Source organism: Monocercomonoides exilis, assembly GCF_001643675.1.
Source record: "Monocercomonoides exilis strain PA203 chromosome Unknown scaffold15-1837935, whole genome shotgun sequence".
Taxonomy (NCBI): domain Eukaryota; phylum Preaxostyla; order Oxymonadida; family Polymastigidae; genus Monocercomonoides; species Monocercomonoides exilis.
This window is the reverse complement of record NW_027150560.1, coordinates 1,665,290-1,680,454: the sequence shown is the minus strand read 5'-3', so window position 1 is coordinate 1,680,454 and position 15,165 is coordinate 1,665,290. Positions and strand designations below refer to the sequence as shown.

Sequence of the window (15,165 nt, the reverse complement as noted above, 5' to 3'; positions counted from 1 at the left end):
GAATAGTTTCAATCCTTTCAAAAAAAACAATTTTGAAAACAATTTTTATTTTCTTCACATCAATAATCTAAAAAAACCCCACGAATTAACAAAAAGCTAATTCAACACTCAATACTGAACTTTATTCAAGTTATTTAGGGTCAATGATCACAAATCCATAACAGTCAAAAACTTCATATTTGAGGATGAAGATTGCGAAAGTGAAAATTGAAAGTCTCGCTCTGGTCTCCACATCAACAGGGAGCTTGAAAGAAACACCATTCACATCATCTAATTTCAACCCATTCAAAAAGGAAAAAAAAAAACATTCTTAGCAATTTCTCATTCGCTTCCTTGTCTTTGATGTTGATGAACCTTCACAGTCACACTCCGATCATTTTTCTCTCATGTTTCCCTCAATCATTCACGGAAGCTGGTGTCTCACAAATCCCTCTGAACAAACCACATGGAATTCTTGTCAATTGGTTCTGGTGCAACTGAAGGCTTATCCTTGGGAAAGGGTTGTGCTTCAGCCTTGCCATTGGGGGCCGGATGAGCTTCGCTGTGCTCTGAGTTTCGTGGGTGAACGTGTGGAGCCAAAGATCAATCTGGCTGAAAGGGGGAAGTGTCGATGCGGAAATGTTCTGGAGGAGTGTTTGATCACCGAGATGAAGCAAACAAATGAATGATTGGAAGAGTTGCAAAGGGTGATGTCTCCTGCTGCTCAACTCGCATCCCTCCAGAGCACGGCTCGACTGACAGCAGATGCATGCTGAATCGGCTGTTGGCAGAACAGTCTTTTGTGCTGCACATCACTCACATTGAACAGCCTCTTTCTTGTGAAATCTCTTCCATCTTTTGGAAAGCAGATACACCATTGGCTCAAGCATCAAGACACCAACAAGGACATTCATTGCAATGAAAAAGAACACAAGCCCGAAGATGTGCTTCCAAGGGCTTTTCAAGCATCCCTGATGCATTCAACAATCAAATCGCCTTTCACCACGAACAAAGAGTTGCGATTGCCAGTGGCATTCGGGAATGATGAAGCCACATAAAGGAGCCCTTTTGCGTGATGAAATGAATGTTGAAATGTGGGACGATTGTGGGATCATGAGTGCTGGCGAAGAGTTCTTGAATAATAAGTGAAAAAATGAAAAGACAAAAGAGAATACCACGATTTGTCGAGTCAGATTCAACAGGTCATATTTGCAAGGAGCATTCACATTTATATTTGTTTTTCCTCTTTTCATTCAAAAAACTGCACTTATTCGATTGAAATATAAATCCATTTTGCTCTTCAAAAAAAAAAAAAAACCACAGACACTCCACCCCATTTCATCAGACGCGTTTTTGTTCTGGCTTTTCAGCAAATGGAAAAGTTTTCGGCCAAACAGACACATAAACAAATGCCCATCACTTATAGCATGCGTTTATTTGCCTTTTCACTTTTTCCTCAACAAAAAAACAAAAAATTCATTTGAAACAATAATTACTATTTTTTCACCCTTTCACTTTTGTTTTCGTGTGCCAAACACACCTCTCTCCATTTCTCAAAACTGTTTTTTCATCTCCAATTCTCCTATTCTGTGAATATGCCTTTGTTTTCGATGTCAATTCCAAACAGCTCTGTGCCTTCACGCATATCAATAATTATCAGCCAACAACAATACTCCAGAAAACACATTTGAAACAAAATGGCTGTTTCAGAAATAATTTTTTTTGGGGGGGGTATTTCATTTTTTTTCAAATAAGAAAACACATGATGGTTCAAATTGTTTTTCATTTTCATTCATTCCTTTGCTGTTGAAGTTCCAATTCAACAAAAAAGAACAACAACAAAAATAAGAAAAATAAAAACAAACACTTGTTTTTGTTCAAGAAATCAGTCATTCTCTTTTTGCTTGCGATTCGGAAACCGCAACAAAATTTCTTCACTGCGACTGACCAACTTGAGCATTCACAATGTCATCACTTCTGTTTCTGCTTCGTCGCCCCAATGCCAACTTTCTTTCCCCTCTCCTCATTCGGTGTTTCAAATCGTTCAAATTGTTCGATCCGCTCTCATTCGGCTTGTTTGTCGTTTCCATCATTCTTCCTTTTCCAGTTTTGTGCTCTTCAACCACAAACAACTACAGATATGATGTGTTGCAGAAACTGCTACTCCCAATACCGCTTCCTCTGCCAACATCGCTCGCATTTTCATCGTCGATTGCATCAGACGCTGTCACAATCACCATCTCTGCAGGAAAGTGCCCGAAGAACTCTCGCTTCAGCTCCACAAGCGTGGGCCTGTTCTTCGCCTGCAGCGTCACACACGCTTTCGTCGTCTCACCAAAACTGCTTGTCTCAATCACCCCCATGTTCGGCCTCTCCCCATTCTTTATCTTCTCTCCAGCCGTCTCAGCCTCAAAGTCTCCAAACGGGATCTGCAGTGTCAAGCACTCCCACAGCATCATCCCTATCGAGAATACAACAGTCTTCTTCGTTGTGTGTTTCTTTGTCCCATTCAGCAGCTCCGGTGCCTTCCACCTTAGACACTCTTTTTTGTAATTGTCCTCATCCTCAAAGGCTGAAGAAGGAAGAGAGTCTTCATCATCATCACTGGCAGATGTGGCAACAGTTGATGATGAGATGGAAGAAGAGTCAGAATCATCATCAGACAATAAGTCTGAATGCATTACAATGCAGATCACCATGTGTTCTGAGAACAATACAATGTGTGGACTGAGATTATTCAATGATTGAAGAGGGCTTTCCATTTCATCAAATGAGTGTAGTGCCAGATTAGCCACCCAGAACAGGATCTGAGCAGCTGTTTGTTCTCTCTCTTGAAGAGTGCCAATCGCCATCTCCTTTGTTTTATTCCTTCCATGAAGCAGCATGAACAATGAATCCCTCAAGTCCACAATCAGTTTCTCATGAGGAGATGAACAGGCAATTGCATCCACCAAATTCGACATCGATGAGGTGGTTGGGCACAGATCCTCCCCTCGAACAAAAGTTGAATCTGAATCAGTTGTTGAAGTGGTTGAGTTGGATGAAATGGATGGTGATGAAGTTCTCTTTCTCGATATATCATCTTCTTCCTCATCTTTCTCCAGCATCCATTGAGGGATCTTGTCTGAATCTCTTCCAAGAATATATTCAGTTGATCCACTTTCAGAGAGAAGATGCTCTGATGATTCTGAATGTCCCAGGCTTTTTTCATATATTCTCTTCTTCATCCTTTCTTCATTCTTCTTTTCAACCTCCATCTCTGCTCTCTTCCACCGCTCCTCAGATGACATCTCCATCGTCACCATCTCAAATGCTTTGGGATCCTTTCTGATATTATCATTCACAATTTCTCTCAAATCTTCTGCTTCATTCTTGACCTTCTTCCACCGAACAGCCAGAACAATAATGACTACAAACAGTATTACAACAATCGCAATGCAAACAATCAACAACCAATATGATTTCCCTTCTTTTCCTCCCTCGGCAATCCTTTCATCTCCATTAGCTTTGGGCTCACTTCTGTTCTTCAGAATGAAAGAATCAGTCGATGATGGGTTTTTGGCATCCCCAAACAGTATGCTCACTCTCACCTCTGCATCATCTCCTGCCTCACGAATTATCTCCTTTTTCAGCCTCCCTTCGACTTCTGTCTCCGACACATATCCGCTCTCATCAAACTCATATTTCTCTATCTGCTTTTCATCGCCTATCTGCTTCACAATCATGAATGACAAGTTGCATGGGAGAAGAAGCCTCCCTTTGAACACTACCTCCACTTCTTCTCCTTTCTCCTTTGCTTCCACACTCTCCAACACAGGAATGAAGAATGAAGAATCCCTTTCAGAAATAATCCCTTCAAAGATGCACACATCATTCAAAAGCCACAACGATGTGCTTGGTAAAACCCCATCTCCACCTTTCAAACTCATCACATTCAATGTTCCTGAATCTGAACAGATGATATTTCTTCTCAGTGATGGGTAATTTGCTATTGATGGATTGTTATTCTCAAATAACCCCATTTCAATTCCAACACTTCCTCCACTCATTGTTATTCCTCCATCGGGTGAATTCGAAATTGTTGTGTCTTTCATCACCACAGAACTCTTCGAGAAGTCAACAACTGAACCATTCCACTGACAGATCTTATTACCAACGCCATTTATTTCTTCGGCATTATCAGCCAGGCTTCCCTCAAATGTGCACGAATCCACCAAGACATTCTCAGTCAAAGCAATTGCCACTTGACTCCCCTTTGATGACTCTGACGTGCACTTATGAAAAGAACAGTTGCACATCTCAAAGCTTGTCATGTGCTGAGCTGTGCAAATAATGCAAGGCCCAGAAGACAGCCGGCTGATGTTTGAGAATGATGATAACGCCAAAGATAAAACGAGTGAAGAATAGCCATTTTCAAATGAGATCAGACTTTCATTTTGCAAAGAGATATTTGTGGCTGTTAACTTTGAAATGCTCACTTTCTTACTCTTTCCACATTCAATCACTGAGCTTGTGCATTGGACATTGCAAACAGTCAGATCTTCAAATGTTGCTCTTTCTGAGCTCAATATCTGGAACATTGGTTTCGAGAATTTCAAATATCCAACACCACATCGATCTGCCTCAAATATCCCATTTTCAACAACCAGTAGAGAAAAATCAAAAAGGGTCCGCGATTTCTCCATTGATCCGCTCTCCGATAGGAATGAAACAGATTCGAGAATAAGAGATCCATTCAATTGGTGTATTAAGCATGAGCAGACAACATTCTGCATTCCACCAAAAACAAATGAAACTCTCTCAATTCGAACAGACTCTGATGTCGTCACAGCCCCTTCCCCAGCCAAGTTCATCTCATTCACTTTTATCTCCCCATTCCTGCTTGCCTCCATCGACTTGATTGTCACCTTCTGAGCTGAGCATGAGCCAGTTAGTGTTGTCTCATTCCATATCAGCAGCTGCGAATAATCCGATGGAATGATGTGGCTCACCCCAACATTCAGCGATGAGCATGCGCTCTTCATTTCCCCACAATTCTTGCTGTCGCTGCTGTTCCCCACAATCGATGACACAAATATGAATTCGCTCCTGAACACATACACTCTTCCCAACAGATCCTCTTCATCCTCATAATTGTCTGCTGTGCATCCCCATATCGCCAGCTCCTTCACAAATGGCTCCCCAAAGTTTATCAGGAACTGTGATTCACTTATCTGCGAGTCAAGATCTGTGCACTTCACAAACACATCTCTCCCTTTCAATGCAACATTCCCCTTGAATGTGATGTTCGACAGCACAAATGGCAATGCCTTCTGTGTGGCACTCTGTGTTTTCAAAAACAATCCTCCTCCTCTCCCGTTGTTCGAACAGAAGCAGTCTGTCACATTTGTGTGATTCATTTCCAGTCTCCCCCTCTCATTGAGAAGGAAAAACATCCCTCCTCCTTCATTCGAGCTTGCCGATCCACATTTATCAATTGTCGAATTCTCCATTTTCAATTTCACTTCATTCTGCATATCACAGAAAAGAAATGAAGGGTCGCTTGACTCACTGTGCGTCACATTCACAAACGAGCATTGCTCAAACAGAACATTCCACTCTTCAACTTCTGCATTATTATTTCCATTTTCTGGAATCTCATTATCATTCATCACAATTGCACTTTCCCCACTCAACGATATTTCTTCAAAGGAAACATCGCTCATAGTTATCACACTTCTAACTGATATACTCATTATCTCATGCATCGTTGAGAATCCAGCTATGTTTGTCTTTTCGATTGAAACAATTCCTTTTGAAGCACTTATCAATACAAATGTCAATTCACCTTCAGCATTGTCACTCATGTGAATTGAACATCCTGCAATACTCGTATTGATTGCATCTGAGCCTGTCTGCATGAGGATGTTTGCCTCGTTATCGAAGGCACTAGGGATCAGAATCCCCACTTCTTTGAATTGAACAACCCCTTTGCATTCAACAACAGCATCCTTGTCTCCTTCAATTATTTTCACAAATTGAATTTTGTCTGTTTCGCCATTTGTTCCTTCCAGCCTCATCCCGCTCACACTCATTTCGCTCCTCACATCACAAGTCCCCTGAATGGCAATCGACTCAATCCCCAAACTACTCCCTCTCTTCAGCCCATAATCAACAGACCCACACGGATACTCCAACAGCCCACACACAACCACATTGTTTCCTTCCCGCGCAACATGCACACTCGACCCAACCTCTTTCCAGAAATAGATCAGTGGGATTGCACACTCTCTGTTTCCTCCATCATACCCTCTCATCGAGTCTTCGGTCAGCATCTCCAGTCTATCTTTCACAAATGGCAGGGTTTCGTTCTTGATGCTGCTGATAAGCGATGGAGATGAAACAAACAAATCTTTTCCATATTTTGCATTGTTTGGTTTGTCAGAAGAAAAAGTTGGAGAGGATATCACAAAATCTGTCTCACCCATTTCACTCAACAAGTTCAACATTATTCCTCCTCCATGTCCAACTTCTTCCCCTTCAAATGGAGCTGTGCAACAATAAACCTTGCACTTGTTCATCAACAGATTCGTATTTGCAGATGCCTCATAAAAGAGTGCACCTCCTCCAATCTCATTTCCTTCTTCTTCAACAGCACACCCTTCGAATGTGCAATCATTTATTTCTGCTTTGTAATCGCTTCCATCATAACAATCGTTCGTAATGCTGATGCACCCTCCACTTCCCTTCGAACGAGTAATCGATGAAAATGTGCATCCTGTTATCTTCTCGATATTTCCATTGTGGCACTCAACAACACATCCATTGCCAAATGTGATTTCTCCAAAATCGCTGTTTGTCATGTTCATTGAAGGCCTTGAATTAATACTTCCCTCAACAATGAAAAACGAAGAATCTCCTTTTTCATATTCACTGTTGAAAACTCAATCACTTCCACAGCCCCTCCAACAACACTCACAAACACTGTTGAAAGAGCCTCAGCTCCTCCTTCCATCCCACATTTGTTCAGTGTGAGTTTCTCAGAATGGCATTCAAACACACATTCATGAGATGAAAGCGATTGAATCAAAGAAAATACAATGCTGGTCATTGACACAGAAACTGAGTTCTCAATCAATCCGCTTTGCGTTCCCTCTGTCAGATCGGCAACACCGCATTTCATTTCATTCTGTTTTGCTTTGACGTTCCATTCATCTGTCCTCAAGCTCAATTCATCCTCAAAGGCAAATGATTCAAAAATGGTTATGTCTTTTTTCTTCCCTTCAAAATGGACTGATGCTGCCTTCGCGATTGTGGAGCATGGTAATGACTCATATCCACACATCGAAAAATCATGACTTGACATTCCTCCTCCAACAAAGGCAGATCCTGAAAAGTTATCCCACAGATACACCACCAGCGGGATGGCAAATGCATCATTCAATGTTGATCTCTCGAATCCATTCAATTTCGTAAAGTTATTCAAATCAACTTCAAATCCCATCGACCTTCTGCTAATCACACTTGTGAGTTCATGTGCATTAATGAACATTTCTTTCCCCTCTCTCGCATCACACCCAGAAAATGAAACATCTCTCAAAATGAATGAACTTGCCCCATCATCCAGATGAAGATAAATCCCTCCTCCATGTCCGTGCTCTCCACCTGTGTTTTGTGTTGCCTTGCAGCTCGCAAGTTCAAATAAATCACTTTCATCATTCGGAAATATTGCCCTTGCTGAGTCAGCATCTGTCATATTTCCCACGGTGAATGATGATCCTTCTTCCATCTCAACCCACAATCCTCCTCCATTTCCTCCATTGCTCTCACACCCAGACATCGTCCCTCCAACTATTTCCAGTGAGCAATCTCTCCCAAGTGTGCATTCCATTGCTCCTCCATCTCCTCCATCTCCTTTGAATCCACTCATCGTGTTGTTTGTGAGCTTCAGCATCTTGGCTGAATTTGTGGAAATTGCTCGAATTGATCCTGATGGCAAATCTGTTTGTGAAGATGCTTTCACTGAAAGTGTTGAATCTTCACCCGTCAAAGATGCTCCATTCACCGCCCCAAACAAAACACTATTTCCTGTCGAGCTCATATCCTCGGCACTCAAAGAAGTGAATGAACCAGCAGCATTGATTCCATCGAGAGAAATCAACGGACAATTCCCAATAACCAGAGACAATACATTCAACAATGAAACTGAAACCTCACCTGCTGTTGCTGATAAAAACACATAAGACAATGCTGATTGGGGATCTTGAAATGTCAGCGAGCAGCCATCAAGCGAAAATAACTGTGAGGTGGAACAGAAGAATGCTTCGTGGTTTGGAAGAGCAGATGGAACAGAGAAAACAAGTGAACTCATATTCGTATTTGCACTGACCGTTATCATGCTTCCGTCACTTCCATTCGGATCATCGCTCATCTCCCATCCACTGTTTTCATCTTTCCCCCTGATTGTGTGTTGGAAGGAGTTGAATATTAGCTCATTTTTCAGTTCAATCATCCCATCGACAACAATCTTCTTTTCACTAATTTGCCTTGTCAGAGAATGCTTCAGAGTCAGACAGGGAAACTCGGCAAACCCACAACGAGAATGATCAAATGCATCAACATTGCTCACAATGATCTCTTCTGGCAAAGGAATCAAATAAACACAAAGTGGAATTGGAATTGAATCATTTCCATTATCATATCCTTGTATCGTGCTCTTTGTATCAAACGAAGCTGTCAATGAAGCGATTTTCCCACCTTTTGCTGTTGTTTCCAGATCGACTGAGTCAACAAAAATGTCACTTCCCCATTTGGCTCTGTTCCCTTCAAATGCTGATGAAACAAGAAACTCTGCATTTGTATTTCTCACTTTCAGCCCAATCCCTCCTCCTCTCCCTTGGATGGTTGAGGCATAACAGTTTCTCACAACGCCTCCACTCACATTCAATGAACCAACATTCCCCACTTCAACCATCATCCCTCCTCCAAACTCAGAGGCTTCACTCCCACAGCCATCAAGTGTGCATCCATAAAGAGTTATTGAATATGACACTTCACCCACATTCATCAGCGATGATCCTGCTGTTGTCCTCACAATTCTGTTGAAAGTGCAGTTGTCCAGAGACAATGAAACAGTTGCCTCCTGAGGCAGAGATATCACTTGTGGTGCTGAATGTTTGTCCCCATCTCACATCTTTCATCTTCAACTCTCCCCCATCCATCTTCACAAGCGAGTTCTGGATGCTCCTCTCTTCTGAATGAGCAGAATCCATCGATATGTTCAATCTCTCCAAATTGATCCCTCCAGTCCCTTGAACCTCAAACAATCTGCTTCCTCGGTTATTTTCAAATGACGAGTTGTGAACCACAGACAGATCGCTCACAGCCAACTCTCCTGTTCCAACACAAAACAGACTCATTCCATTTCTCTCAAATTTGGTTTCAATAAATGAGCCAGCTGGAGAAACTCCATTCACAGAGATTGTTTTCTCCCCAATATCAATTCCTTTTCCTTCCACAACTGTTCCACTCAACACCTTTATTTCCTCCACAAATCCAGAAATCATTTGAGTCAGACAATGACTGATAGTGAGGCATGCACAGCTTTCATTCAATCCACAGCTGAATGTGTCTTTTGCATTTGGCTGTGTCTGAGTTGAAGCAACAAATCTGTATTTCCCCCCATTATTTGAAAGCCAATAACTTTTATCTCCACCTGCGTAATATCTCACTCCTTCTGTTCGTGTCGAATAACAGAAGACAGTTTGGGGACTCTGATTATTGTCATGAACATAAATATCATTGCCACGAGGTGCCGTGTTGTTATGAAAAAAGCAAAACCATAAAAGGCTTTCACAAAAACCATTTGTTCGAATACTTACAGCCCCTCCACGAAAATCGGAGTTGCAATTTTTAAATTGACAATTTCTTGTTATGACGTAATCAATTGCATCCCAATGAATGAATCCTCCCCCGTTTGAATTTGTTTCACTATTTCCGCTGCAATTAATAAAAGAGCAATCCAAAACACAATCTTTGATTTTTGCTGTTTTTGATTCCCAAATACCTAACCCTCCTGCATCATCTCCTGACCACCCATCTTTGAACAAACAATTCGAGCAAAAAACTTGTTCACTTATTCCGGAAAGATCTGCTCCTGCTCCTCCATATCCAGGACTTTCTGAAAAGCTGAAACATTCAATGAATGTTGAATGCTTCATTGTGCATTCAGCAATTTTCAAAGCAAATATTCCTCCACCTCTTGTTTTTGTTGCATTGCATTTCACAAATGATGAATTTTCAACTGTTAATGTTGCACTCGAATTATCATGAACATACAGTGCTCCACCACACGGAGCAGAGCATTCTTTCCATTCAGCATTCTTATATATCTGTGTTTGAGTTGTTGAATTTCTTTCTGTATTTCCCACTCTCCTATCCACCCTTTCATTGTGGAGGAATGTGCAATTGTTGCAGAAAAAGAAAACAGATCCTTTTGTTCCACTCACAATCCCTTGCTCCAAAACATTCATCGATCTTTCAATTCTACAATCTTCCATTGAACTCGTTTTCATCATTGACACTTTCTCAATTAACATTTCATCTGTTTCCTTGAATTTCAGTGTGATGTTTGAAAAAGCACAGTTTTTGATTCCTTCAAATGACCCTTCTCCATTTCTCAAAATGCTTCCACTCCCACAAAACGCAACGTTCTTCCACTCACTGTTTCTCACAAGCAACGATGCATCTTCTCCTTCCATCTTAACAAGTCTTGTTATGAACTCACAATTATTGTCTCTTTTTTCTGTGTTCAAAGTGATGTTTATCATTTCGCATGTTCCTTCATTGAAGACGAAATATTCAATGGAACCTCTTTTTTTCATCAACATGCAGTCATCAATGTGCAGGAATGATTTAGCTCCAATATCAAATGTCACATCATCACCTGCCTTTTCCAACATTATTTCCTTGAATTCTACTGATGAGTTATGTATTTCACAAAACATTTGAACAACACTCCTTTTCTCCAAAATTTGACTTTTTGACAGAGTAGAAATGTGGTAATTGAGATATCCATTCCTTTGGGTATTATTTCCATCTGTGCAACAAAATGTCAAACGCAAGCATGTAGCCAAAATATAGAGAATCATATTCAAAAGATTTTAATGGGTCATCATTAACCATATTTTTATTAAATTCAAATAATTGCGGATTATGACAAATAGTGATAATTCCTGTCTTTCTTTCATTTGCTTTATCGATGGTTGTTCATAATGCTCTGCCTTCTGAGAATAATTCTTTTCTGATATTGAAGATGGTATTTTCTTTTTTGCCTCTCTTGAATCTCTCTGATTTTGTTTCATTCTATCTGAATGAAGAATGTAACCTTTTGAGTCCATTTACAACAATATATTCTTCAATGCGCAATTATCTATCAATGAAAAGGAGAATAGCTATCAAAAGAAATATTTTCGTTTGAAATAATTGATAAAAGATATTGAAATAAACAATGAAACAATTGGTGGTTTTTTTATCCTGAAATAGTTTTTCATCAGAACATTTTTTATATGGAGGATGTGATTATTATAAACTATGAATTTTTAATATGTATTGAACAAAGGCTGCACACGTATTTAACGTTCAAAAAAATAATTATGTGACAAATTTTTGTTTTTGACATAAATAAAAAGAATTTTCAATTTGTTTTTGATCATTTGTTTTGTCCATTTTGGACTATTTTTCTTTCTTTATTTATTTCAAAAAAATAAAGACATAAATCTTGCAAAACAACCTTAATATTTAATTATGTTTCGAGTTATTTCAAAATTTATCTTGAGTATTACGAATTTCTTAGTCACTTTTGATAATTATTGTTTGCACATCTTTTTGAACTCTTTTTTAATTCAAGGATATCAAAAACAAAACATCATGTGAACAACACTGAAATACGTTGCTATTCCATTTCATTTATCATTTAAATAAATAAAGAAAGAAAGAAACAGAATTCACTCATCATGTTAATATATAAATTTTCAAGATTTTTTTGAACAAAGCAAAAAATATGTTTTCTCACTCATATTTACACTAATCTCAAGATTAAAATTTAAATATCCTATTGCTTTAATTATTAAAATGAAATAAAGTCTATTGAAAAATAAAAGAACATCTCCAATGTGTTATTCCTTTAGAAAAGTCGCAGATGTTATTTGGGCTATAATTTTATCTTGACCTTTTTTCTTTATCCAGACCTTTTTCTTATTTGCTATGCTTTTTGCTTTACACAAGCCTGCGATAAATAAAAAATAACCAGAAATGTTTGAAATGTTTTATTTTCCTTATTCTGTATTTTTTTTTTTCAATATTTCATTTTTTTCAAAAAGATCGAGGATTATTATAATTTTATGTTTTGATCATTGACTTGTTGCTTTTCCAGCGAATATTATTTATCAGAAGTTTTAAGCTTTCATATCATTATATATCGTTTATTTTTTACATGATCTGGTTGTTTTTAACTTTCTTAACTTGTTTTTAAAACACTTTTTCTCATTTCACACATTATTTTTAAAAAACACGATTTTAAGGACACATATGAATTTGTTTTGAAATTTATTGAAATAATAAATAAACATTATTTAAATAAAACGATTCTTGTTTGTTTAAATAATTATTTGTATGTGTATGTTTAATAATTTGAACAACAAAAAAATCATATATACTTGCTTTTCAGTTCAAATTCTAGAATAGTTCCTTTTCATTTCGTTGCTTCATACAAATAAACGATAAATAACATTTTGTTTTTATTTTTTATGTTTTAAAAAATTTGACACAAACACTGGTTTATATAAAAAATCGTGCTTTAAGCAAAAACAGTGAAATAAGAAAAAAATGTCTAAAATTAAATTGAAAATGTTGAAAACAAGTTAAAATTATAATATAGGAGTCCAGAATTGTGATGCTATTGCTTAAAACGTTCCGTATGAAATATTGGCTGCACAACCAGCAAGTCTTTGATCTGGATTTAAAAATAATAAAATTTTTAATATTTTTTGGAACATAACAATTTCAAAAATTTTTTCTACAGAATTCTGAAAAACATAAATATATAGAAGTCTATTAATTTTGTTTTTGTTTTTTGCCTTTTCACAAATCAAAAAAGCAAAAATAAGTTTCAAAAAAATAGTGTTGAGATAAAATTTTGAGGTCATGATGAAATATGCACCCTATACTGGTTTAACAAAAATGTATTTTATTTTATCATTTTCTGCAATTGAATAATCAATCTCTATCATTTTGCTGATCAGAAACATCATGTTTATTTGATTTGAGTATAAGTACATAGTGGAGATATTTGATGGATAAACAACAAAAAATGATCAAAAAATGTCCATTTTTATTAAGCTTTGATATATTCAACATTCGAGATTTTTCAAAATGAATAACCCATATTATTTTGATATGTTGGAATGAAAATTTGATTTAAATACTCAATTTTAATTTTCTCATGACAAAAAAACAAAAGGAACTTTTCAAGAAATAATAAATATTATCTGTTTTTCTTGAGAAAGATGAATTGTTGCTTTCATCGAAAAAATGAACATTTGATAAACAAAACCAGTTATTTATTGTTACAATATTGAGAATAAAAACCATTCATGTCCACTGAAATGTGAAAGTGAATTCTTTTCAGTGTTTCAACTTTGACATAGAATAAATTCATTTTGAATGACAATTCTAATTCCGTTGAAAATATTTTGGTTCCTATTATATGTTATTCGAATGATATTCCTGAATTTCTGTTTTTATTAACAATTTAATTACGAACTTTGTTCGAAACAAATTGAAAGTTAATAATAAAGAATTGTTTCAAAAGAGTCAAAAATGAAAAAAACATTATAAATGTTATGATTCAATTTATTTGAAAAGTTGCAAAAAATATATCTTATTCAATGAACAGAATAATTCCTTTTTGATTCATTTTTCACAAATATCCTTCTGTTTGAACATCAATGCTTGTTTTAATTAATTGCTGAATAGTATTTGTCTTTTTTTGAAAAGAAAAGTGATTTCAAATTTTTGATGTGAAACTTTATTGAAAAATAAAATCCCACAGCAAAAAGGATATTTAATCAATCGAATCAGCAAGGTGAGTATAGATTATTAGCTTTTTTTTTTATTCAAAAATATCTCAAACAAGATTTACAAAAAATTTGATATTTAAATTATCTTTTCTTTATTTTTTATTCATGAATATCATATGTTTGTTTTTGCTCATAAAATAAATCGTTTATCACAATCGATATAACAAAACTGATAATTCAAAAAAAATAAAATAAAATAAAAAATAAAAAATAAATGAAAAAAAAATGAAAATAAAAACAAAAATAAAAAAAACAAGGTGATTATCTTCTTCCTGAAAATACACAAAAACAGATAATAAATTTTCTTGATTTGATGAACGAAAATTTTTATTAAGGATTTAAAGATTGTTTTATAAAAACTTCACAACTTGTTTTTCAAATCTTAGTTTTTTTGAAAATTACATTGTTCTTTAAAGGATTCGGTTTTCCATTTAATATATATATATATATTTATTTATATATTCACAAAAATTGTTGAAACAAGAACAAAAATACAATTTTCTCAAATTTATTGTTTTTGAATCTATTAAAAGAAATGCATTTTTGATGAGAAACAGGTTTTCAAGTTGAATTGTCTTTTTGAGTCAAACAATTCCATTGAAGATTGTTTTTGAAACCAAAAAAAAAATGAAAATAATATTATTTATGGGAAGAGAGATCAAAGGCAAATGAACAGAAACCAGAAAAGCAGAATAAAAATTATGAATGTCACAAAAAAGCCGATAATGGTTGTATTCTTTTTTGTGATTCATTCTTTCCAATCCTTTGTCAATGGCATTGAAATGAATGAAGCTCAGGAGAGTTTCTCTTTATTGAATGATGACATTCAAACAAGAATAAAAGAATTACAATTAATAAGAACAGAGGAATTATTCTTTGGTAAAGAACAGAAAGATTTTGATTATTCAAACAAAATTACTAATCTTAACTTAATGTCGATCAAAAACAGTAGAGATCAGACTGAAATCAAATCATCGATGATAGAAACTAATGCATCAATGATTGCAATGTCTTTAAGAATAAAATCATTTGGAGCAAAACCTTCCATGTCAATTGATGCTTTTTCAAA

The 15,165-nt window shown here is 36.4% G+C and overlaps 1 protein-coding gene across 1 annotated transcript; it reads right to left on the bottom strand.

Moving 5' to 3' along the window:
* Positions 1 to 2,111: 2,111 nt before the first annotated feature.
* On the bottom strand, positions 2,112 to 10,919 carry MONOS_17405 (uncharacterized protein; the record flags this gene model as incomplete). The annotated part of the gene is made up of 4 exons (XM_067870323.1): positions 2,112 to 6,846; positions 6,903 to 9,100; positions 9,150 to 9,627; positions 10,030 to 10,919. The coding sequence occupies 4 exons, from the start codon at positions 10,917 to 10,919 to the stop codon at positions 2,112 to 2,114; spliced, it is 8,301 nt and encodes a 2,766-aa protein (XP_067730144.1).
* Between the last annotated feature and the right edge of the window lie 4,246 nt (positions 10,920 to 15,165).